This window comes from Xiphias gladius, chromosome 15 (assembly GCF_016859285.1).
Source record: "Xiphias gladius isolate SHS-SW01 ecotype Sanya breed wild chromosome 15, ASM1685928v1, whole genome shotgun sequence".
Lineage (NCBI taxonomy): Eukaryota > Metazoa > Chordata > Actinopteri > Istiophoriformes > Xiphiidae > Xiphias > Xiphias gladius.
In genome coordinates this window covers 14,654,494-14,681,608 of record NC_053414.1, presented here as the reverse complement: position 1 = coordinate 14,681,608, position 27,115 = coordinate 14,654,494, and the positions used below count along the sequence as shown (strand labels likewise).

Genomic DNA, 27,115 nt, shown 5'->3' with positions numbered 1-27,115 from the left:
ACAGGATAAAAACAACTTTGAGAGCTCTTCTCATAATCCTTCTTAATCTAAATGGACTGAATTGGGATAATTGAATATAACAGGCCTGGGTACTGTAGTTCTAGTATGTAGACCTTCCAATCTCAATGCGGCTGTGTTGTGTTGTCTAGACCGGTCACTGGGTGGCACTAGAGAGGTGGGTTACATTCACCAGCATCACTGACCTCTGCAAAGAGCAAATGTGGTACCCAGTGAAACAGGTGCTTCTTCCTCCTTTACACCACACACACACAACAATACAAATAATGCACCACTTTACTTGTTCCCCACAGGGAAACACTCTTAAGTAGCCCCCACCAGCCAGGTCAGAGGTCAGGCTCAGCTGCGGAGCTGCAACCTTAGAGCTGGTTAGGAATTCAGCATCTCGTGCTTGTGTTGCCTTCAGTGAGGCAGGTGCTTGCTGACGCTGGGGCTAACACCTGCTTTTTGACAAGCAAAAGTCATGCTTTTCGTAGTCTCACGGCACCATAGACTTACCGAACTCTCGGGCTAAGACGGCTTTCCCAATTCTCATCTTTCACCTCTAAAGCGTCCTCATTCTGAGCTGCCATTGACTGCCTGATTTTATGCCCTTGTTTAAGCTTACGGTGATGTGAAAGTAAACTACTCCTCAAACTCTCTGGATTGTCCTCACAGTTCATATGATTGTAATTTTTCGAATATCCAACCAATTAGTTTTTATTGATGATGTAGTTTGAGGGAGTTTTGTATGTGCAAATTTGCCTCCAATATTATTTTGAAGAATTTTTTTTTTTCTTTCACTCATGTATAATTGTCATCTAAAAATATCTGGACCATTTGCACGGTCAGAGGAAACTTTGCAGAGCACGATCAGAAAATGTACTTTTCGCATTATTTCAAGAAAAAGCTTTCATTCCGTGTTTACTGCGCTTGAAACTCTTTTTGTACTGTTATTTAAATCTGATCTAGATTTGCGAAAGTCGTTGCTCAGTAACCTTGGATCTTGAAGGTTGAGGGAGGGGTCACGGAGGGGGTGTGGGCTTGGATTTGCATTTTGAGTATGAAGAGCTGCAGGTGTCAGACAGTTAGAAACCCCCCCCCCCTCCAAACACACATAAACATGCACACACGCATACACAAAGCCGTTACGCAAAGCTCTTACACCAATACAGTCACTGATTTTATATGTTAAGAAGCAACTGTGAAAAGCATCTTTTTCTTCCTCTGATCCCCTACTGTCTATCTCAGACCAGTAGAGACTCGAAGATAATAGAGATTATGAATGTCAGACAGGGTTAAAACCACAGATATTAGGGTCAAAACTCACCAGCATGGGACCACTGGTTGCTTCTGACTCCGACAGTTTCAGACTGGTCATTTCTGGTTTGGATATTATTTTGCCATAAAATAATTCAAACTTTGAAAAGAGGCATTCTGTTATGATTGTGATTGTGATTGAAAAATAAGACACACCAAGAAATGATAATAGAGTTGAAACACAGAGATCATGTTAAGATTTAGATTTGTATCGGTGCAGCACAACTCTGCATAATGCCGTTCAATACTTATAAACTGCATCAAACCACACAATTATATACACACACACACACACATATATATATATATATATATATATATATATATATATATATATATATATATATGTGTGTGTGTGTGTGTGTATATATATATATATATATATATATATATATATATATATATATATAATATAATATACTGTGTATAGTATCGTAGCTTTAGCTACCATTAACTACTCATAATTACATAATGATCATAACAACACAAAACCTACAATTACGTCGACAATGCAGACATTCTTAAACTGAGGTGACTTTATCATGTACACCTGTACAATCTAATGCAATCAAATACCACATTACTGCCATAAAGCACATTTTTATGATTCCCATAATGTTCAGTTTTTGTTTACACAGTCAAATATATGTTTTAGCGTTAAGGTAAAAGTTAGTGTTGCACTGGACTGCATATTCAGAGGTGTTTGTAATATGTTGCCCCCCCCTCATGTTTATAAATATAAATATTAACTATGACCTCAGTAATAAACATGGGAATGAATGAACACATTTCTGACTTCAGCAATAACTTAACATTATAAACTTCATAAAGGTAAATATTTTATTTTATTTACAGTCAACAAATTTCATGAAAAGACCAAAATCAACAGTGTGTTATTCATCCCTTAATACTTTCTGACTTCCTTACTCTGTCTTTGGCTCTCAATCCAAAATCCATTGGTTCCTACTGAAGACATAAATCTTTAAAACCCGGTCCCAAATATAAACTGTAGTTTCATTTTTTTTAACAAGGTGAATTAATTTCCTGAAACAGCTGGGCACTGTAGTTTTTAGCAAACGTTACTCCTTCAGAAGTCAACAGTGCGTTTGTTTATCTATTTTCTGCTGTGGATTAATATGCATGTGTTGCTCTCGTGAGTGGTGAGTATTACTCAAAATAAACCACAATGCCCATGTTCACTGTAATGAAGTAACATGTCACCCAGTGCAACCACGTGGCTCATTGAGAATATTTTTTGGACAAAAAAAGAGCTCCATAGCACATAGGCTTTTGCTACACAGACAATAATTGTTACTCTAGTAGGATTAATGAATTGTCAGTTTTCGTCTTCATTTGTTGTTTGAAAAATATAGAATATCACTGGGCTTATCCTTTGAATGTAATGTAGAAATCTACAGGGTGTTTTAATACTGTACGTACAAGTCAACTCGATACTACATTATGTATTTCTGATATAAGTGATAATACGAGCAGCATTAACCTGTAGGTTTTGCACAGGGATATGCATCAAGAAAAGCTCAGCTCCTTCCCTAAAAGAAGATCATGTTGGCTGTTTTTTCTCTCACAATGCTCGATCCCATGAGCCTACTGTTTAAAGTCACTCCAGTACAATCCTCTTGCCTCAAATCCAACAGGCTGGGATGCACACTGAGTTCTCCTGAGCAGACAGAGAGACTGAGCTCTCCAGGGCTCAGGGGGGGAAGGAGATTATTTAAGTGTTTCCCCTCTCTTCCCATTATTGGCTGTGGCCTGTTTTCATTAATGTTAAAGAGGCTGACTGAGGACAATATGATTCAGAGACGCATGTGTGTCTGTGTGGGTTAAAACAAAATTAAAAAAAAAAAAAAAAGACAGACACCATCATGCAGCTGACGTTTCTCACCCGCATTCAGGGCAGTGCCCACGGCAGGGCAGCCAAGGTGGACAAACACACACACATAAACACACACTACGGTGGAGAAGGAGGAGAAATCCCCATGACCAATCAGGGAGACCTGGAGACACACAGCCAGTGGGGGACGAAGGGACGGACACGGCGGTGAGTGGGGGTGGAGGGTGAGATGCAGAGAGAAAGGAGGGTCACGAGAAACAGGGATGGGGTGAAAATTAAAAATGGGAGAGAGAGAATATGAGCAGATCTGGGGCAGAGGAAAGAGAGAGAAGATGAGTGTTACGAGTAGGAAGTCTGAGGTTGGGAGGTTGGAGTCACACAAATGCGAATTCTTAAATCTCATTGTTTCTTGCTGTTTGGCTGTGAATGTTTGAGTGACAGTTGTCCATGTGTGGTTATCATCCAGAAATACCTAGGAGGAGACTTGGCAGAACCTGTTGGTCTTAACGTCATCTCATATAGTTTGCAGTGTATAACTAAAAATAACATAAAGACACTTTTGTTTCCCATAATAAACAATTTCCTTCATTCTATTCTTTCTACACTTACTACACTGAACTAGTCAACACAGCATTACATCTGACTTAAGGCACATTAGATATGTGGATTCAAAAAACATACGCTATAAAATAATATATACATTTGCATAGACTTTTTGCGGCTAAGACTTGCGGAGTGTCCAGGGTCCAAAAGTGTTGCTCTGTTTATTCTTCAGCTCTGAAGTTGGGACTTAGAGACAGCAGAGCAGGCAGAAGCTTCACAGATTAAGTTCCCTAAATTGGATAAATTAGACAAAGTAAACTTTGCTCACACTTCATTTTCAGGGTTTAGGGAGGCTGCAGGATGACAATAATTGGGATCAGTCCAAATAGAGGAGCGAGGCATTTGTGTGGTAAGATAAATGCAGGCATGGTGTCATCGCTACCGCACTCTATTTTTTCTTTTAGTTTAGTTTTTGTCCTTCCCTGTTAATTAATCAAATAAAACAGCCTGTTGAGGGGATACGCAGCGTTTAGCCAAAAAATGCTGATAATCATTGTTCTATAATACATCTTTGTTAAGGGTTTTTGTCATCTAGTTGCTTTCTTTAGCTTGTATTCAGAATTCCCTGTGCGCACACTAAGTTTTTAAATACTGGTAAAGTCATTGAAACGGATCACGTGTCAGTCCATGCGATGTGCATAATCGAGATGAAGTGTTAAGTTTGTCATTCTTAACGCCAGGTGCACTGATGTAAATGCAGCCCATGGTTTGCATATACATCAGACGCCACAACACAACATGAAGCCGGAACAAAAACTCAAATTTCTTTGCTGTGACGTTTCATTCTCTTTTACCTTCGGCTACGTTGTTTTCTTTACACCAAAGTAGAGACATTTTTAAATAGCGGCACTCATCTCTGAGTCAGAATAAAGGAATTCCACTTGGACTGGCGTTCGCTCAAGAAACCTAATCAATTCAGAGGAGTAATATGCTTGTAGCACCCTCAAGATGATGGGTCCTCACGCATAAGTGTGTGGACTGCATTCATCCATTCGTCAGTCTTCTCAGAGAGACAACAATCTCTTCAAACTTCAGGGCCATTTAAGACAGATTCTGAGCCCTCGTAACGGCCTTTAGTCCCAAATTAGTGTCGTCATTTTAGCTGCGAAATAATCTCATCTGGACTTAGAGTTTGTAATGAGGAACACTTTTTTCACACAGCCTGTCAAGAGTTTAACCTGTAGTGGCTCCATTGTGCGATAGTGCTGGTATATATGTAAATGTATTGGTTTGCTCATGGGCATTATGTTGTAGAGAGGTTCTGCACTTTTTTCCTCGTGGAGAGCACGTCTTTTATGTTCATTGTGTATTCAGAGAGAAAACTTTCAAACAAGAAGAAAAAAGGGGTGACTCACCCAATTATAAACAAGAAAACTTTAGAAAATGTACATCCCTTGTTGCTGCATCTTCTTATCATTATTGCACACATAGTACGCAGAAAATATCAGTCATGTCTGAGTGTAATGGGACTTGATAAATCTTTTGAATGGATTTTAAATAGACATGGACATGGATGCTACAAGTACATGAGGGACAAAATAATAAGAACACCTTACAATACCTACAATTGAATCAAAACTAAGGCTACAACTAATCATTATTGTCATTCTAAATTATGGTTTTGATTATTTTTTCAATTAATTGGTTGATCATTTAGTATGTAAAAAGTTGTAAAATATCAGAAATGTCATCACAACGTCTCAGAGACCAAGGTGAAGGTGAAGTCTTCCCATTGCTTTTGGCCAACGAACACTCTAAAACCCAAAGATAATCACTTAAAAACAAAGAAAAACAGCAACTCCTTACATTTGAGAAGTTGAAACCAACTGACTTAAATCAATATATCAGTTATCAAAACTGTTGCCCAAATCTTTTGGTTCAGTTGACTAACTGATTAATTGACTAATCGTTTCAGCTCTGAACAACACCTCAACAGACTCTGACAGACATTTATTGCGGTGCTATTGTATCGGTTTATTCTGTATGGTAAAGTGTTTGTGTTATTTTGTCCACAAACTTTTTATGGACTTGCCAATCAATATATTTTTTTTTTACGCTTGCTAGCTCAGTATGTTTTTTATGCCATGCATGTTACATTTTTATGTTATGCCTGCTTTACTGATTTTGCATTGTTTATTTCAATCGCATGCCTTTGTTTAACTGTTTGTTAGATCTAAAACACTGTAACTTTAGAGAAGTCCTTGACAAATTAAAATTATTATTATTACTATTAATGTGAATTCTGTGATAGTTATGGAGAAATTTAAACAGTACAACCTGAAAGTAACTTAAGCACCACTCTAAATATAATTAAACAATGCATGGATGGTTTGGATGAATGTTTCCCAAATGAGGTGTTGAACTTGTTAGTGATATTTACATAGTCTATAATTTGACTATTACTAAAATAAACGTATTAAATAGAAGTGTGATTTTGTTTTTCAGATATTTTTGCTACACTTGAGGTGAGTGAAAACTTTGGTTATTCACATGTCTGTTCTATGGTATTCCTCACACTGGCACCATCCACTAATGTATCATTTCAACGCAAAAACACCCACTAAATGTCACAGAAGTTCAGCCTAATGTAATGTCTTTATGCTCTTCTTGTCTTTGTTGAAACATGGTCTAAGATGATCTGAAAACCTTAAAATTAGATTAGTTTAAAAACGCCGTAACACCTTTGATAATTCAATTGGTTTTGATATGATTTCCCGTGTCAGTGAGTGTGTGCATTTGGTGTGTGTTCCTGCTCCTGACAATGCATCACTGAGCCTTTGATGGGGGGATAAGTCCCTGCTTGTGCGTCCATCTTGATTTGATGGCCAGAGAGAGGGCTGATTGACCCCTTGACCTTTCTGTGTGGGGCTGCGCTCCTCGGTGTCCAGGGCTCCTGTCAGCGGGTTAATGAGCGACGGCTGCTCGGGGCACACTGGGCCTTGGCTAAGTGACCAGGCCGGATGATCACCCTCTGCTCTGACCCTTCTGCCTCTCTACGGCCATCAGTTAAAAGCCCCCTCCAACTCCGCTACCACCTCCACCCAACACCCGTCTTTCTCCTGTTTCCTCCCTCCTCCCCCTCCCAGAGGACTCTCACTTGAGCTCAGGTTTGTACAGCTGATGCACAAGCTTTCACTGGTCAACAACGGAAATGTTCACTACCCTTTTGTAATGGCAGTTTTGGATGCAGCAATACTTTTATAGCAGTAAAAATACAATATTAACAAAAGACATTTATGGATGCACATCAGTAGACTCACTGGAAACATCATAAAGCTTATAAAAAATCCCTATAAGTATCTGGGTTTTTCTAGTACAAGAAGGTAAGTATTGAATTCTGGTGTAACCCTTAATTTTAATTAACTTATTTATCACTTATAAGCAGCATATAAACACCTAATTCATGATTTATAACACACTATAATATATTTGTAAGCAGAAATTTTAAAGTGTTTGTTATCTTTGCATTGGTCAGCCATTATATTTCATCATTTGAAGCACCCATTACTTGTGTATAAACAGTTAATGAATACTTGATTAAACAGTATAACACAGCTCTAAACATAAACAGTATAATAAGATTAGATTGCCCGTGAATCCTTACAGTGTTTTATAAAACATTTATTAACTCTTTATATCGAAGTAGTACATTATATAGCAATACATGTGTTGAGAACTCGTGAAGACATATAGTAATAAATCGTAGCTATGTAATATTGTGTTACTAAGCATTGATTTTCTGTTTATACATCACTTACGGACGCTTCATATAGTGAGTTATTGGTGGCGATACATTACAATCTCGAAAATGTTTTTAAATCTGCTTGCAACTGCATAATAATGTGTTTTAAAATATCCATTTATTTTTCAGGCGCTATGCTCCTCCTAAAAGCTAAATAGGCAGGGAGTTAAGTTGTTATTCATGGTGTTATTAATTGTCACTAAATCCTTTATCAATGAGTTATAGATCAATAAAAAGCAATTACAAAGAACGGCTTTTAGGCTGTCAACAACTTACAGACCTTTAATACTATTAATAGAATGGAACAGAAAGAAATAGAAAGTGGCACTACTTGTAATTTAAATAACATTTTGATGCTTTAACGAAAATAAGTCATCGTGTCCTGTCTTCTGTTTAATGCAAAAATATTTTCCATTCCAAAACATAAATGGGATACTAAACAAAGTTTGTTTATTTAACCAGGATGGGACCTCGATGAGATGCCAAGACAATGGCGACACATAAAACATCGACACACAGGTTCAAAAACATATAAGACAGACTATAATAATGACTGAGATAAAATATTGTATGAAGAGAACAATCAAGGATAACAAAACACAAAGGATTAAAGGATCATTTAAGATTGATTAAATAACAGCAATAAATATACCCTAACAAGGAATATAAAAGCGGATACAAAGAAACAAACAAAAAGCTATGATAAACACCAGCTATACTTAAATGATTCCACTAAGGCCATGGCTCTAAGCCAATAAACAATCTCCTTCTCTTTTTATTGTATCGGGGTTCTTGGGTCATCAGGGAGTTCAGTTTGTCATTTGCTAAATTTTCTGCACGTCATACAAATTCAGACTTTGCTTCTACCATTCACTTTTCTGTTTTCACTTCTCTTGCTTGTGTCGATTTTCCCCCCGTAAGGTCAGAGGACCTGGCCCACGATGCAACAGCCTTCTCTCTCGGTGCACGTGAAGTCTCGGGCCTCACCACGCCGAGCAAAAGCGCGGCTGAAAGCAGCCCATCCCAGTGTGGACGTTTGCTAAAGTGAACAGGGTAATGAATTTTAAACTGCTATAGTAACAGCTCTCAGACATGTGGTTTTAGTGTGTGAGCATGGGTGAGTGGGTGGGCGTGTGTGTGTGTGCGGTTGGGATTTGCAGTTGTGTCTGTGTCTATGTATCTGTATGAATGTAGGGGGGATATGTGCATAAATGGGGGTGGGGGCTGGGAGTCAGCCTATGTGTATGTGTGAGTGTATGTGCCGAGGATAAAGACCTAGCAAACCAGCCTGGCTTAGTTGACAGGTGACAAGGGTTGTTTTGAATGGGGATTTTGTAATACCAACAGTGAGGAAAAAGCTGGGGTACCAAGGGACTTCTGAAAAGAGAGAAAGAGGACTTTTCTTCTGGCAGTGAAGGAAGAGAGAAAAGGCCATGAAGGCTTCGAGGGACTTAGAGATCCCACTAATCAAACTGCTCCACCGTCTAGCGCACTCATTTTTATTCAAAACGTAGAAATGCTAAATCATTCCAGTCGGATTGATCCCTGTGTCAGCGCCTGTGTGGTATTTTCATTCTCGCCTTTCCGCCGTGTCCTCAACTTTGACATATCAGTCAAGCAAGGACAGAGCTGTTACAAAGAGGACTGATCCAGAGGCAGCCTAATGGTTAAGGAGTGGCATTTTAAATGTTGTTTGTAAATTTGCATTAATTAAACGGACCGCTTCAAAACGCTTCGTCTCTGGAACGTTTTTCCCCCAAAATTGGACGGAATAAAAGCCTGCAGTTTCAAACAAAGATACAGTGAAGTGGTTTGACTTGACCTTGATGCTGTGTGACATTTATCTGTATTGTTTGTCAAACAGTAGGCCTGCTGTCATAATAATATGTATAATATCAAACGCCATCGGACGTGATATTATTAAACAGAGTACAGATTGTGTGTGGGAGTGTGTAACAACACACAATGTAAATTCATTCATTTCTCAGTTGCAAAACTGTAGTATAGTATAGCACTCTGAGAAATAGTTCATATACTATATATTATATATTATATATTATATATACAAATTCAAACCCTGCACTTTAAAGTTTGCAAATTACAATTTATGGGAAACATGGTGGTCCGTCTATCCGTCTGTCTGTCTGTCTGTGTGGTGTCCCATATTTGTGTGCATGTGTGTGGCATTTGGTTGGCATGTCTGAATGATAAATCTCAGTGGGCATCACTCACATGTTGCTGCGATTTCTGCCACTTGTTTGCGACTAAATATCTTCTGTCTGAGACACATTTGCAAAGTTTCACTTCACCGATGTCAAAGTCCTCTTTCGTCAGCTCAGTCTCGGGTTCAGCCTGTGTGAGGGTAAGAGACAGTTTGCGAAGATCAATTCAGAGGGGCACTCTGCCAGTTTTGCGCACATAGGTCAGTTCACTAGTTATAGTGGCTCTGTGGCTCTGAAGGAGCATCCGGTAAATCTAGCAAATCTGAGTCAGAAACAAGAGTTATCTTGACTTGGGCTTGAAGATGACAAATTTTCAAAGAATGAAAAACATGAAATTTTACCAGGCAGGGAGAGTCTAACAAAAACCTACTCTTGGTTTGGGAAATGTACGACCATGCATTTTTCTATCTTCACTAAAGATCCAAAAATGGATCTTGATTAAAAGTCAGGATATCCCAGCTTTTCCTGTATCTTTTTATTTTTTTTACACTGTCTCTTGTCACACCCCAACTTTATGAGATTGCTGGACTACCCCTTTAAGGACAGCGGTTCATGTTCTAACCCTCTGAGACATCCTTTCAGGAGTTCAACATTTTGTACCATATCTACCATGTAGGCATATATTTATCTTTTAACCCTGCTTAGTAGTTTTTAAATACCAAACAAACATCCCCATACTGACAATACACCCACTCAATTACTTAATTAATGAGTTAGCTCTATGATGGACAGGTAAACTGAGCTCAGTTTTTACCGTACTTCCCTCAATGTATGCTGAGATACTCTCTGCGTCTCCTTTATTGTTAAGAGGAACAATTAGGTAAAGACAGTAAATAAATGATAAAGGGAGCAGCTTAATAAATGAATTGCATACAAAATATAGAAAATGTTTATCTGTACATAAAACACACTCAGAACATGGAAGTTTGAAGTATCTACTGTAGGTACTAGTAACTAATGCATGACTATGTTGTGCATGACAGAAGTATACATAAGGATTACATTTTACTTTAACCCTTGTGTGTTATTGACATTGACCTTACTTTCTCATTTCCGGGGGTCCCACAGACCCCACTAATAATAAATGAAAAATCAACCCTTCCTTCTAATTCCCCTCAAAATATTTTTTCCTTTCCTCTGACCTTATTAAACCCAATATGTATAAAATTAATGAAGTGGTATGTTTTCCATTTACCGTAAACTGGGATTCTTATGTTATTATGTCATATGGGCTATGGATAAACAAATACATATTATTTTTCTTTGCCAAAAAGTCATGCCACAGACAAAGGAATATATCGTATGTAATCTTATACTGCGATCTTGCTGTATTTTCTGGTCTGACTCTTACAAACAAGTTGTTACAAAACTCCAATAACAAATGTCGTAAGAGACTTATATGGGATTTGAGAGGTGTAGTGTTGCATTAAAAGTAATGTCGACACAACAACATTAAGCGTATAGAAACCCATGGTGTTTCACCATGTTTTCCAGCTACGGTCTCTGAGACCCCAAACAGAAGTCATTTTCTTTCGTGGACGTATGAAACACGTCATCGTGTCAAAATCCCGTTTATAAACAATTCTCGTAAAATTAGGGAAAGTCATGAATTATTGAGCCAATGTGTTGAATGACACGTGTGAATGTTAAGTATGTTTTTTGAGTTGTTAACGTCATTCAGAAATGAATGTTATTGAATCCGTGTACTTATCAATTTTATGCACATCGATGCTTTACACTTATTATATTGCACACACGTTCAACATTATGCACAGCTGTTACACTCTCCCCTGAGTGTGTTCACCTTAGTAACATCAGAGTGGATTAGTGGTGGAGTGTACACAGAAATTGGTAATTGTATTTAAAAGAGACAAGTTTTCAGGGTTAAACACCCCTGCTGTGACCCAGCCTGTCCAACGGAGACCATTTACCCAGGCAAACAGTGGTCTCTCCCCCGCCCCCACCTCCTCCACCACCGCCACCTCCACCGCCACCACACCCACTATAGTGGCTTGTACCACCCTAGGAATAAAAAGAGGAGCACGGACTCAACTCTCATCCTCTCCGCCACCGTCCGAGATTAAATCATGAAATCATTTAGTGTTTGTGTGGTCTTCCCTGTCTACGAGGAGAAAGGATGGACCGGGTAGAGAGAGAGAGGAGCCCGAGTCAGTGTGTGGGAACCACATAGGGAGAAATCCCTGGCTGATCCTGGCCAAGACACTTTGTTTTTCTCCCCTCTGCTCACACCCCTTCCCTCCCTCTCTTTCTCTCCATCCATTTTTGGGTTTTCATTTTTATTCATAGGGTGATCGGGGTGGAGGGAACGGTGTCAAAAAAGCAGGGGGCAGTTTGTGTGTGTGTGTGTGTGTGTGTGTGTGTGTGTGTGTGTGTGTGTGTGTGTGTGTGTGTGTGCGTATAGCAGGAAGGGATTGTTAGTCGGCTGATGCCAGTGGATGTAGGTGCAGGCCTGCCAACAATAGCCACAGTGTTGTTTGGGTAGTTGCGTCCAGGACTCTCGGACATTCTTCCCATGTCAGTATAATCACTACTGGGAGGTAGCTCCATTACGGATTACCATATCATTAATAGTATCCATGACTTTTGTTCAAAGGCTACTTGTGTAATGTTGCCTTGTGGATGACGGCTAATCCGCTGAGCTGCAGCTGTAGGAAAGAAGAGGGGTAGATCCCACCATCAGTTTCTCTCTCTGCCTCACACACACAGATATAGACACACACACACACACACACACACACACACACACACACACACACACACACACACACACACACACACACACACACACACACACACACTAGTCCACACATGCAAACACATATAGAGGCATCTCTCTGTCCAGGCCCACGGGGATCAGGCCACTGAAAGACAGATACAAACAACAGTCAAATACAAAGTTCCCCCCATAGAGAAAAAGAAACATCCATTCTACACTTCCCAACTGATCCCCTCCTTAAAGCCAAAGACCAACCCCCCGCCTCCCCCCTTTCTCTCCCCTCTCCTCCCCTATCCCTGAGTTGGCTCTCGTCCTCCCATTAAAGCCCCCCACTCTTTAGCGCAGCCCTCCTCTCAGATGGTGGGCCAGATTAGGAGGGGAACAATAACAGTTTTCAATGTAAAATGTGCATCTTGTTAGTCCTTTTTCTCTCCTCTCCTATCTTATGATGGGAAGAGAAAAGGAGAAGCATAAGCGGCCATTCAGAAAGTTATCTGTGGGTGTCTTCTCCCAACAAACGGTGGCTTGTTCTGTGGCTGTTTTTAATCCTCCCATTTCTCTCTCTACTGCTGGATTTTAGCAGAGAATGCACAGCTGAAAATGAGACAGGAAATGTTTCTTGTTTGGTTTTTCTCAACCAGTGTTTCCATTGGCATTGACCGCAGTTGATATAAAGTTTCAATTGGCTCTATCTTTATTTACTTCTACATCAACACTACTTTTAGACGATTATGCATTCCCATAATTTGAGTTTGGTCTGACTTTGTGATTATTTTAGGTTAATAAACTGAAAAAAACAAAAATAAACTGAAAAATAATATAAATTTTTATAAATTCTCTTTGCAAACCACTCCTTATTATACAAATTTCTTTAAAAAAAAGTTTACGTTATTAACCTCTTGCCTACCAATAAGTGCAGAAGGTGTTTGTGAAACCAAATATGCGTTATTATCTCGTATACCTTTTGAAATATCTTCAAAGTAAACGGGAAAAACACAGCAAGTAGAGGAGGCTGGGTACTCAGATATGGTATATTGTCTTTACAAAAAGAACGTACAAAAGTCACGTACATTTATTCTGAATGGGCAATACAACATGAGGTTTAACACTCACTTCATATAGATTAATGTCTGATACCAAACAAGGTCAAATTTAATCTTTCTGTTAAGAGAATCAGTTTAGTCGTTGCTTTGAATGGATCACAGCCCGCCTTGGGAAGCCTGAGAGTCAGCCCCGATGTTGGCATGTTGGCATGGAGAGCTGCCAAGTCTGAGTGCAGCAGATACCTCTGAATGATGCACTCTCAAGCCCTTGTTTGTTTTCCTAATGGGCATTAATGTTGGGCATAAAAAAACACTCCTTTGTGTGTGTGTGTGTGTGTGTGTGTGTGTGTGTGTGTGTGTGTGTGTGTGTGTGTGTGTGTGTGTGTGTGTGTGTGTGTGTGTGTGTGTGTGTGTGTTGGCCTCGTACTGATAGCAGGAGTTCAGCGGAGGCAGCGAGACTGATATTCTTCACTAAAGTCAGGTCAACTCTTAGAAACAACATCAAACAATTTTATACAAAACTATCTTAATTTGCGGTCCATTTAGTAGTTTTTATCTGTAACTTTCAATCGCATCTCATGGTCTTCACCAGCAAACAGAGGTTAATATTCTAAAATTCCGTTTGCTGAGGCTGTGAGACTCAGTTTAAAGGCCCCGGAAAAAGATAGTTTTTCTAGCTCGTTTGTCAAACTCTTGTTTATGAAAAAAATGTGTGAATTAATACATTTACCTACATTATTATCTCATCTTCACAGGCCTTCCAGCAAATATTTTTAGGATGATCCATTCGAACAACATAGACAGTAAATATAAACAACTTAGTTGCCACTGCTGAATGCAGAGGGTCCTAGGTCTTTTCCAATGGTTCATAGGGCGTTAAGCTGTTACAATGTTAGGAAGCCGGTCAGTACTGTCATTATGAAGTTTTAACATCAGCTGTTGCTAAACTGGGCTTTGTCAGGTGTTAAGGCCAGTTTATACTTCTGCATAGACTGGACGCCGTAGGTATGGCATGGCTGCGTACGCTTCGCTGTGGCCTACGCCATAGCCTGACATGCGCCTCCCTAGAAATGGAACTACACGTCGCGGTGACACAGACTGCGACCACGGCGATTGGTCCGCTCGTCCGTGTTTCTCGGTGTCCAGACGAGCACAGAAAACTCCACCCCCTTCTGCCTCAATCGGTTGGTCGTACACACCACCTCCTCCGCCGTCTTCTCTCTTTTCTCAGTTGCATTAGTTTTAATAAAATTACCTGTCGTTCAGCATTTAGAAGCTCCAGCTCCAACGTGATCCGTTCAGTTTCAGTTGCCATTGTTTGACGTACACAAAGGAACTCAACACGGTGGCACAGAAACCCCGCCACCGACTAGCGCTTTGAGGGTGTAATTGCAGAGCAAGTAAAAATACTCACAAAGGCGTAGGCTCTGCGTTGATCCTACGCAGAAGTATAGACCAGCCTTTAGTTGGAAAAAAGTCCAACTAAAATCTGTGTTGTATTTTTAAATCAAGTGTTGAAAAAAAAAATGTAATTTTAGATGTAGAAGAAAAAAACAACAAAAGACGTTATTTGAACCTACAAATAGAAACAAAAGCACCTCTTACATCGGAGCCCTTTGCACAGTAAAAAAAAAAAAAAAAAACTACTGAAATCTTTTTACATGAACAACATAAACAATACAGACACAGTACATCTAATACAAATTCTTTTCGGTTCGTTCAGCTCCAGTCTAACAGGTACAGACATTCGTAATGTTTGCAGTTTGGTCATTACAGAAGTTTAATGAAAGTGTAAGGCTAAAAGCAACTTGGTTGACTTGGTAAACTGCACCGAGACACTTAAACTCACTCTTCACTGTGCCCTGTAGGCACCAAAAAGTTGTTGCTTGCAGTAAGAAGTCCACATACTGCAAGCAGGGATTAAAAAAAACAGTGTGTGGGTGAGGATGAATAACGTCTCTTTTTAATACTGTTGTGGTTAGAATCATGAGTGCACCCTGGTGGCCTTAGGGTTAAAGACAAAGTCCCCAGCTTGAGTCCAGCCGGGGACATTTCTTGCATGTTATCCTCCTTTTCTCTCCGTCTCATTCTCTGTTATCTCTCTGTTGCACGCTATCTTAATAACAGCAAAAAACCTTAAAAATCAGAGTCATGGAGAACTGTTTTGGTGCAATCTGACTCTTTTTATTTTTTGTGATTAGTGCCTGTATTAAACATGTATTCAAACCTTAAAACACTCACAAACCTGTAAGGATTTTGTAAAATACGTTCTTGCGGTGTTGAAGTTGCAACTATATTTAAAATGTTGATGAAGCCATCACACTCTGTGCAAATGTATCAGAAAGATGGGTTTTCTGGCAGCTCAGTCTGTCTCACTGGATGAATGACATTTTTTTTATTTTCAAACAGACTGCCGTATGTGGTTGTTGTTTCCATAGGCTGTGTTGTGTTGCTTCATGTTCTTGGTGTCGGACATGGGTGCCCTGCTGTGAAGGTCACAGTGAGGTCAGTAAGGGTATGACCACTAAAGCCCACCACCATGATGACCACAACCATACAACCAATCTGACCGTTGTAAACACTGTCAAACTAAAGGAAACATTCTTTAAATTTACAATCTAGTTTTTTGTTTTTGAACGTTTCTTTCATTGTCTCTCGCTGTTTCTCCTCTTAGTGTGTGAATGTCTTCCTTTGGTTCTGCTTCATCCCCTTTTATACTAAAGCTGCCTTGTCCCAAAAAGCTCTTTCATTTAAAAATGAAAGCATTCGGTCACACTATCAACATTCACACGAGAAAACTTATTTGCTGGATCTCATTCAGTTTGACCGCATGCAGTCACTTGAGATGAAGTCTTCGACACTCACTGGCTGCCAATCTCATTTCTGCTTTATTTCTTTCTCTGGATTGGTTACTCAGATCGTGACCTCAGAGGGTGACCTGTGGAGCCCCGGGGTCCCCCCTCGCTGGCCCTACGCTGGCCCCCGGACGCAGCTAAATACAGAGGAGCGGCCGTCATCTCGCCAGACAAAAGGGCGAACATACCATGCTCGCCCCTCATGAGTCCAGCCAAGCGCACAGGGAGCACATTAGGACCTCTGGGTTTTATTTACCCTTTCTTTTTGGCCCTGCAAAGAGTCGACCGGGGTGTCAAGTTTGTCAGGTGCCTCAGCTGTGACCGTCTGACCACATCACACACACAGCCTTTCAGATTCCCCAAAAGCTTCACGTTGCATTCTCCCGATTCACGTTGTCAGTTTTTATATTCTCCACTCACCACTGAAGCGTTAGGTTTGAGAAAGATTTCCGTCAGGAATAAACCATCCCTGGTTACAAATTAAAGGCTTTCGTAAAGAAACTTTCACACGTGAATGCAGTCTCACAAGCACAAGAGCGACTGAAGCTTGAAAGAACGGCTCCCAGTCATCGTTGAATCCCAAGATGGAGATTCCAGTGCTGTTGGAGATCTTGAGCGCTACTTGCATAACAGAGGAGAAAGAGACAAGTTGACTGTGGAGCAGGAGAATAAAAAGTCAGTGGTTACAACTCCATAGGCAAACTGAATTGTTTCCATTTTCAAATACAGAAAACAGCTCTGATTTCTAGTAAAGTCTCCCAGAGTTTTCTCATTTTCTCATTTATGCTTGACCAGGGAAAGAGAAACAGTTTTTATGAGCACTTGTTATAAAATCGAAGGGCTAGTGGACCCACACGACAAACAAACCTATTTCTTCACTTGCACATCCATGTTCATAGTTTTGGTTTCACCCTCTCGGGTTTTGAGGACATAAAATCACTGCTACTTTTACGTTACTTAAGTAAAACCACCAACATCATAATGTAAAAACACACCAGTGCAAGTTAAAGTACTCTCAGTATAGCATAGGTATTATTAGTAGTAGGAAGTCTAAGCATTAAACAGAATAATATAGATTATATATTTCAGTAGTGGATTATTATTACCAATGGATTAACATGTTGTAGCTTGTTGAGGTGCTGCTTATTTTTAACACTGTTTGATTGTTTAATCTATAATTATACATACATTTCCTAACCTCATGATACTGTTGTAGGAAAAATCTGTGAAGTAACTAGTAAATATAGCTGTCAAATTGTGGTTAAAAAAAAAAGGCCCAATTTTTCTCTCTGAAATGTAGTTGAGTAGTAGTCTAAAGTAGTGTATAGTGGAAATACTCAAGTAAAGTACAATTTAAGTACTGTAAGCGAGTATTCAGTTACTTTCCACCGTTGGGGATTTCTGCTTCTGCCATGAGACAATGTTGGTGAATGAAATTTTGAAAAAGTACTCTTTTTAAAAACTTCTCTGACAAGAGAAACAGTGTCGCTGTTACTCAGCATAATCCACGGACGTCTCTGTCAACCATTTTCACTGGGAGTATTTTACTGGTAGAAAGTAGCTGCAGTGAAAATTTATGAAATTAAAAATTTAGAGGGAGACACTCTGGATTTTTAAATCGGGCACAAGTTGTAAAATGATGAAAGAGTACAAAATTTGGTTCTCATTAAAATCATATTCTCTTGGAGTGAATATTTTTTTTAAAAAGATAAATGTGATGTTATTCTGTAAACTTATAAAAATATCTATAAAAATATATGACTTTTAATGAACTTATAAATTCACAGTCTGAGACACCACTGACTTGTGCGACTTGTTTTCATCTGCTAGACTTTTATTAAAGTTCACTGATCTGCACCTTCTCAAAGTTATAAATAACTGAGATCAGAGTTCGGTGAAGATATAACGCCTCAGAATCTTGACGTTCCAACAAAAGCAAAAAGTGGCAAGAAAAATTGAGAAGTTGCATTTCTACTCTCAGTTATTCTAAAGGAGTGCAGAATTAGACAATATCTTTATTAGGGGTTTCTTTGATTTAACATATTCTTTCAAATATGAATAATTTATTGATGTTGTCAAATTTAATGCCATTAGTCTTTAACAAAAAGGCCTTAAACATAAATTATGCCTCTCTATTGGAGACGTCTTGTGAAATTACTCACATGGTGTTATATTTGCCTTCTCTTTTACTTATACTCCCTTTATAAGCACACACAGGAACTGGAATCTATGGCGCTCTTTGTCTAACTACCATGCAAAATTACCTGATTTATCTCGAGTACTTTCCGATGTCACACTGTCTGTGCTTGTGACAAAAGTGTCCCTTGTTGTGGCACACCAGATAACCAAACCCACCCTCATGAAACTCACAGCACCAATCTAAAACACGCTTTCTCAACCTTTTGTCCCCCGAAAAACAAAGAACTGCACTTTCTCTTGGCAAATGATGCCTTAATTGTGCAAGTTAACAAGCTTGCTCTTTTTTTCCCATGAATAACAAAGAGTTTGGTCCAATTTTGTTTCTTTTTGTTTGTTGTTTTTTTTTTTTTTTTTTTGAACTCAGAGCTCTCTTCAATAGTGTGCTGTTGCACGCTTGTTGGGCTGTTCCCATGCTGTTCTCTGCCTCCATATTTCTCAGATTGTCTGTGGCGGCGGCCCTGCCTCACACAAGAATAACTTTATCAAAACAACATGAAAAAGACAAAGAGCAAGAGAAGTCAGGGGTTGACTGAAATGACGGTCCACAGTGGGATATTTTGTACAGTATTCATTATGTTTTCATTTATATCGGAGATGTCTTTGACCCTTCCCTGCTCTCCCTCCTTTAAAACACTGCCTCTTTTATCACTCTATTCATTTTTGGCTCAAATATCTCAGTACTAAATGGAGGTAGTGTTGAATAGGACATCTCCATGTATTTGCATAATCTGATGGCATTGCTGGTGAGCACATGGAGGGCTGTGCCAAGTGCAAAAAGGTGAAGCCCTCATCCCTTGGCAGGGGGCAGAGACAACTATGGAAAAGTCCTCCTACAGCATATGTTGTCAGATTTTATAGCAGATATGTTTGGCTTAACGTCATTTTTTTTTTTTTTTTTTTAGCCTGGATGAGCAAAATACAAAAAGGCTTTGTGGAAAACTACAATCAATGTTTATTTTTGTGAAAAACCTACCTTTCTCTTTGAAAAACATTCATCATCAGATCAAATATTACCCCTTTTTACACTCCATGTCAGCTTAATGATGTGCTCTCACCAGAATCACTCCCAGACAATCAAAAGGCATTGATATGTGTTGGGTTTTTTTTTTCCTCCTAACAGACCCCATTCATGTCTGCTCTCTTCTTACAGTGCCCGTCATTCTTCAGACATCGCCGGTGCCAAGGCAGTAGGATGGCTGCCTCTCTCTGATGGGAAACTGTTACTCATGTGCTGGGTTGGCTGCCAAGTTTTGGCATTATTAGTGAGGGGAGGGGGGGAGGGGGGTTCGTACAGAAAGGGGGCCCTTTAAACCCTGTGAGATAGTCTTATCTGTTGTGGGAATGATCTCCATCCCTTTCCCCCCTTTTCTTAGCACTCTCACTGTTTCTGTTTCTCTCACTCTCTTCTTCTTTCTCTCTTACTCACCCCGGTCCTCTCCGCTCCCCCTTCTGTCCCCGCCTGTTCTCTGTCTCTGTCTTTTCATGCTCTAGATCAGACGACCATCCTGAGGTGAGCCGGCAGAGATCCGATGCCACTGGAGCACTTTGATTACCCACCAGACTGACTGACTGTTGGATTTCTCACAGCTTGTGTACTTCTTTGGCTTCGCTCCCAAAGCACGACTGTAACCTTCCTTCACACACACACACACACACACACACACACACACACACACACACACACACACACACACACACACACACACACACACACATACACAGAGGCAGCACAAACACACTACACTATGGTAAAGGAAAAAAGATTTGTTGCTGTTGTACTCTCAGAGGCTTAGCTAACTGTCTAAGCCTGACTTTAGTGTTCGTACAGGTGAAAAGATCAAATACGCTCTTATGGGTCCCTTTTCAGGCTACAACAGTGGTTTCCAATATTTTTGGCTCGTGACCCCTTAAAGGAACGGTTTGAAATTTTAGGAAACATGCTTGTTTGCTTTCTTGCAGAGAGCTAAATGAGGAGCTTGATACCACTCTCTTATTTATCCAATAAATAGGGAGCTGTACAGCCAGCTCAGCTAATCACAAAGGGTGTGACACGTAGCCTGACTCCGTCCAAAGGTAACAAAATCCACCTCCCAGCACCTCACTAATTAACATGTTATACCTTGTGTATTGAAGCTGACAAAAAAAAACAACAACCACGTGTTGTTTTCGGTGGGGTACATGCCAGACTACTTCTTGGCTAGCAAGAATATGGTGGGCCAGCCATCTCCCCCCTGTTTTCCAGTCTTTGTGCTATGCTCAGCTAATCAGCTTCATATTTAATGGACGGATGGGAAACTTGTATCGATCCTCCCAAGAAAGCAAATGAGTTTGTTTCCAAAAATGTTGAATACTTCCTTTAAAAATCTTCTGTGCGGACATGAGTTAGGAATAGTTTTCCTTCTCATATTGTTTCATTTGCAGGATTGTTCTAGGTCTAAAAGGGCAAAAGTTACCAGTATTTAACAAGTAAAAAGCAGAATTTGAAAAAAAAAAAAAGTCAGAAAAAAAGCAAACATAACTCTATGTTTTTCTTTCATATTCATTTGATCATCACTGTTAAATATCTCCATTAACTAGCAAGTAATTTCTCTCTAACTGAGTCCTAGCAACACTTGCATTAGTAGTATGAATGTATGTAGTATGAAGAACCACTTTATTGTGAGACCAATGCATTTCAGTTTGTGGCCTTTATCGGGATCTTCGTACAACACATTACAAAGGATATTTAAATAAAATGAGATTTTTTCCTTTTCCCAAGCACTTTGGGAGTAGGTGCAACTGTGCCAAAAAACCCTTCTCTGCTATAACTGAGTTATAAAAACCAAATTTTCTTAAAACTATTTAAAAAAAAAAATAGTTAAGTACAGTGAGAATTTTAATCTGTTGTAATAAAAATCAACTTGTGTCAAAAAATTTTCTAGAATAAGGAAGGCTGCGGCACTAGAATAAAAATAAAAAAATGAAATTTCATGTCAGAAAATACTTGAAACAAATTGATTTACATTGGAAAAAATAGAAAATTTCTCACTGCACTGGCAGATTTCACTTGTTTTGAAAACACAAGACTTTCATTACTCAAGTTACAAGCAAAAATGACTTGATAAAAATTAGATTACTTCCGTGATTTTGTGACTCCGGAGATTTATCTTGGGAACCGCTTGTGGGGGTTCTGGCCCCCAGTTTGGAAACCAATAAGCTACAGAATGTGTATACAAGTACTAACAGGAAAACATAAGTTCATGTACATGCTGTATGTACACAAACAAAGAGACTGAGCAAAATCCACAGGAGAGAAAAACTGTAAACCACAGCACATTGAAACATGATTTAAAAAAAAATTTGCCAAATGAAATACTTCACCTTTATAAGTCGAATCATTTTGCCAAAAATATTAGTATTTCTGTTAGAATTTGTAAATCATAACTGTAAAGTTGCATCGCAGAAATCAAGCTTTGTCAGTTTTCTTGCAAGAGGTTGAAGAATCGTTTAGATGTTTTACTTGAGTAAATGTAGCTATAACACAAAGTAAAGTAAAAGTTCTCTAGCAAAATGTACTTAAAGTACCAAAAGTAAAAAAATATTCATTGTACAGAATGACCCCATTCAGTGTTATATTGTTATATATTATAAAACGTGATTATTATGACTGATGCATTAATGTACAAGTAAAATCCCCTTCAATAACTTTAAGATACAACACAATACGATTTGATAAGAAAGGATCAACTTTGTTGAAGTGTTACAACATCACAAGTACAAGAACAGATGCATAGAGAAGTAACTATAACCAAAACTTTTAAAGACTGGAGTACTACAAACATTATAAGCATCTACTTTCACCTAATAAAGCATGAAAAAACTTAATAAAAATAAATGATAACTACTACATACACCTAAAAATACAGGTGGCTTAAAATACAGTTGTTGCACTGGTAGCAGGAAAGATAAAGTGTCTAAAAGAGTAGAATAAATAGAACAACTATGTATGGCACAAAAAGAGATGATTTTGTGAAGGATGTGTGGATGGTTTTGATTTATTGACAAAATTACAATTTACAATTTAAATTAATACAATTATATCAGACTTTTTTATCAGTCTTGATTCTCTTCCCATCATTGTGCCTGTTTTGACAGAATGAGGAAACCGGTTTTCTCTTTGCAAACTCGCCAGACTTCATGCTCATCAAAGTAAAAGTGCGAGATCTTTGATGTTCCAGTGATGAATTATTTTTCAAAGGAGCAGATTGTTAATGTTCGGTATGTGATGTTAGTGCGAAAGATAAACAGTCTCCAACTGCTCTCCAACTCCAGCTGCGGCTCAGTTTACATGACAATAAATAGTGCGCAGTCTTTTTTTTTTTTATCCCTGCTCAATTTATTATTATTCATGTGATGTGCTGTGGCTAAAGCTTTCTCATCTGGCTGCACATGAGTCTTTTTTTTCTGTTTAGAGTCAGGATTTAAACCAATATTGGGGCTGTAGGGATCCAAGTATTCCTTCAAAGCCTTTTTTCTTTTATCGTATTGTCACTTTTCCATCTGCATGGCCAGTGTTTTTCATTTCTTTCATTTGCCCTCTTGTTCCTTGTCTTTTTGGTCAGGGGCTGGTTAATGTGGGTTTATCCAACCATCCAGGCGATTAATGTGAGCTTATCCATGCATCCGTCATCTACCCATCCATCCAGAAACAATTCCTGCATCCATCCTATCTGTCTGAACATGTAAGCACACATTTGAGGACACCTACAACACACCTTACTTTTTGTCTTTTAGTAAAATGCCCAGGTACAGGGCCCTAAAAAGACATAGAAGAGAGATAGATACAATGATTTCAGCTCTGCTTCTCAAGGAAAACTGGGAGAAAAAGTGTTTTCTTGCTCTGCTGTCAGAGAGAAACTTTGATTTCATGGTGTTGATTATTTTTCTTCGCAATCACTCAAGGATGAAGCACAAGGACGCACAGATTGTTCCCTTTTCAGATGCACCACAATGGGGCTTCTTGGTGTTTTTTTTTGTTTTTTTTTTAAAGAAACAACAAGGAGTTTCCCCCCTTTTCTTTTCTCTTTTTTACCTCTTTTTTTCACACTCCTACACTATACGACTTACTTAAAGATAGACAGACGGAGCCTGGAAGCAGTTTAACGCAGTTTTATTGAGACGCTGTGGTCACATATAACGGACATGAGCGTGCCAAAATCAGCTCTCTTTGGATCAGAGTAATTTCCTTATTCTGTGTGATGCGAAGAGCCTCTAACTGGTCCCGATATGGCTTTTCTTCACAAAGTGAGGAACAAGTTTCAAAGGCTTAAGAGCGGGATCATTTTTCTTCTCAAGGAGTTCTAATGGTTGGTGGCAATGCAAGGTTGCTTTCTAGGTTCTCTGTTTGTTTGAAGGAAAATCAAACTTTACGTGTCAATAAAGGCCACTTTTAACCAGGATGGCTCTCTCTTCCCTGCACAACATCTCTTCTTAATCCTAATGAATACTTGGCCTCATTTGCCTACATATATGGATATGTAGAACTTGGCCAAAGTTCAGAGGGGACAACTTTCATCCTGTTGTGACACTTTCTTCTGTAACTCTTTGAGATCCTGAAAATTCAACTCGTTATTCAAAACACATCACAATTACTTTTGATTCCTTAAGTGTCAAACTACGTAGATTCTATTATGCCTGTGTGAAAGTCTTTATTCACTTATTTAACTTTAGCAGGTACAAAAATGTCATGTTTTTTTTTTTTTTGAATGAAATGTCAGATTAGAATTTTAAGGAAGGGGGAGTGTTGGATGAATCAATAGTTTTGTTAAGTGTGGGTTTGTTTAAGTCAGGAGCGGGTGGCCCAGCGGGAATCAGGCTCATGTCTGGCCTCTGGCTGTGTCACCCATTAAACCCACAGATTAGCCTTTAAACAGGTCTGTGGACCAGACTGAAGGGGAAAGCATATTTTGAGCTACACAGCCTTTTCTGCATAGCTGGTAGTACGCCAGAAATACTGAGCCTTTTTGGAGCTTGTGACAAAGTTATACCCCAGTTTTCCCTGTCCAAATAATTCACTTTCCTATGTAAAATCACTCCAGACAGTCATAATTTACAAGGCATCCTTTCTTTCATTTTATACCATAAAAAGATATATAAGCTCTTTGTACGGTTGGTAGCTCGTTTTCTGTGTATTTATACTCACCAGGACAAATTCATTAATAACTGACTGAGCATTGGAAATTGAGTTCCACTTGAAAAAATTTTTTTTAATTTCTTTCCCAAGCACTGTATTCTTACAGGAAGGCAACGGAGTTGTAATGCCTTGTAATTTTGGTCATCGTTACGCACAGAGGCTGTCACTTAACCACTTAAAAGACTGTGTAGATGATGACAAAACAAGCAGAATTTTAGTCAAAAGGATTTATTCACAACATATATAGGATCTATTTCCATCATTCACAAGTATATAAATAAAAGAAACAACAAAACATAGAAAAAGTATTTACATGGCGTGTTGCGCACTGTGCAAACTGAATGTGTTTGCGTGCGTGTGACCGAGGAAGTTGAAATAGTGGTGATCGAGTCCCTGCACCGGTGACAAGTAACCACCGTGCTGTTGCGTGTGCGCAGAGAGCGGGACCGTTGGGTACGAGATGCCCGGGCTGCGGGTCGAGCTGTGCCAGGAGAAGTGTCCCGGCGGACTCTGCTGGTACACCGCGTCGGATGGACTGTGGCTTTGGTGCTCCGGCGAGGAGTGCAGCTGGCCTAGGTAGTCAGTTGGTTCTGGCAACGAGCCGACAGAGCCGAACACAGGCTCGGTGACCACCCGGGACTTGGACTGTAAGAAGGCAAGGATCCGTGCGTACTTGATGTCTTTGGTCTCGGCTCTGTCCTCTGTGGTCAGGTAGTGCACCAGATTCTTCATACACTCGTGGTATCCGTAGTGGAAGTAGTTTGCAAACTCGGCAAGAAGTTCACCTGGAATGAGTCAGAGTAAGGAGCGATTACAATCCTTCCAGTACGAAATGATAAACAAGCCTCACACAAAGAGTTTTTGTGGTCTGATCCTGGTGCGTAAAACTGGACGAAAAGTTAGCGAACTAAAACTACTTAACTAAAAGATAAGTTGATTTAAAAGTGCACATATATGCCAGTAAGCCCGATTTACTTGCGACCAGCATGTAGGAAATGCATTTGATTTTGCTGACAGAACATTGGCGATGGGATGCGTAAGGCAAAAGAGCTGCGTGAAAAGCTGACTGACCTTTTTCTCTCCCTCGGGGGAAATCCGCTGAGTGGAGCGCTCGCAGGTACTGGACTGTCATTTCTAAGATTTCAGCCTTCTCCAGTTTTCCAGAGTTCTACCGAAATATTTCCCAAAAAGAAAAAGAAATTTAAAAAAAATCCAACATTATCAAATGTTTACACCACAAATATTAACCACGACTAGAAACGCTAAGAAACATAAACCGATATATATATGTGTGTGTCTGTGTGTGTGTGCATGTTTTTTTTTTGTGCAAAACTATCAACATTTTTTCATTAAGTCTAAATAAGGTATACAAATATTACACATTTAATAATACCTGTTTTGCCAGTGCCATCGGTACTGTTTTCCCTAGTTCGTTTAGGCAGCGGTTGATTCGGTCCCGTCTTCGTTTCTCGATGACTTTGTGAGAGATGGGAGTTCTCTGTGAAAACAGGGAGAGAGATACAACGTGAGCACAACGGAATCGCCGCAGCACATCTCATCCCGCTTATGGGCATCTCCCCAGCCAGGAACACGCGAAAGTTAACTGAGATCGGGTTTAACGGAGCCACGAAATTATCTGGAAACTCATTGACGAGGTCTCTACGCCGACTCCTGGCGACGCTTGCGCGCGGCGCGCTGCGCTGCTCCGGAGCGCGCAGCGGACGTCCGCGCTCCGGACGCTTCGTCGGACTCTGAGGCCCCACTGGACATGGTCAACATATATCTATGAGCCAATTCAACACGTTGTAAGTGTTTGTAACATAATTAAATACACTACTATCACCAAGCACGGCGCGAATGTCAGATGGGCTCTTTTACGTCGACAGTGCGCTTAGACATCCTGCAAGGCGCGCCACAAGCTGGTGCACAGTCGATTTCTGTTCCAGTAGCGTGCAAATGCCTCCAAATAGTGGCTCGACAATATTTCATGAAGACAATGAAGTGGGTACCAAATCCCAAAATGTAACTCAAAAGTGTTAAAAGTGTCGTGCTGCCAAAATCTTTCGGTCCTCGAAATGCAGAGCGCACAGGGAGCGCATACCTTCCTGTCTTTCATCTTAGATGCCATCGACGAATTTCTGACAAACGCCCCACAAATGTGTTCGGCTGCGAGTCGGAGAGGTGTGTTGCTCTGGCAGGAGATGAAGCAGACTGAGGTTCGAGGGCAAAGCTGGCCCTTATAAAGGACCCGTCCAAGGGACTCTGGCATTCATGGTGTAAATTATTCCATGGGATTAGAGTCATGCTTTGGGCAAATGTGTGCATTTAGGATCAGTTAAAGAAATAGTAAAAAATCTAAAGCCATGGGCTAGC

General features: G+C 39.7%; 1 protein-coding gene across 1 annotated transcript; it reads right to left on the bottom strand.

The window, feature by feature from the left end:
* Positions 1-25,051: 25,051 nt before the first annotated feature.
* Positions 25,052-26,870, bottom strand: helt (helt bHLH transcription factor). Its single transcript, XM_040147114.1, has 4 exons — positions 26,844-26,870; positions 26,136-26,240; positions 25,814-25,910; positions 25,052-25,527 (listed from the first exon to the last, which is right to left on the bottom strand). The coding sequence occupies exons 1-4, from the start codon at positions 26,868-26,870 to the stop codon at positions 25,052-25,054; spliced, it is 705 nt and encodes a 234-aa protein (XP_040003048.1).
* Positions 26,871-27,115: the final 245 nt, after the last annotated feature.

Coding starts and splice junctions, on each gene's coding strand:
- helt (XM_040147114.1), bottom strand. CDS start 26,870: ATGGCATCTAAGATGAAAGACAGGAAG. Junction 25,911..26,135: donor CGATGGCACTGGCAAAACAG/GTATTATTAAAT, acceptor ATATTTCGGTAG/AACTCTGGAAAACTGGAGAA. Junction 25,528..25,813: donor CCCCCGAGGGAGAGAAAAAG/GTCAGTCAGCTT, acceptor GACTCATTCCAG/GTGAACTTCTTGCCGAGTTT.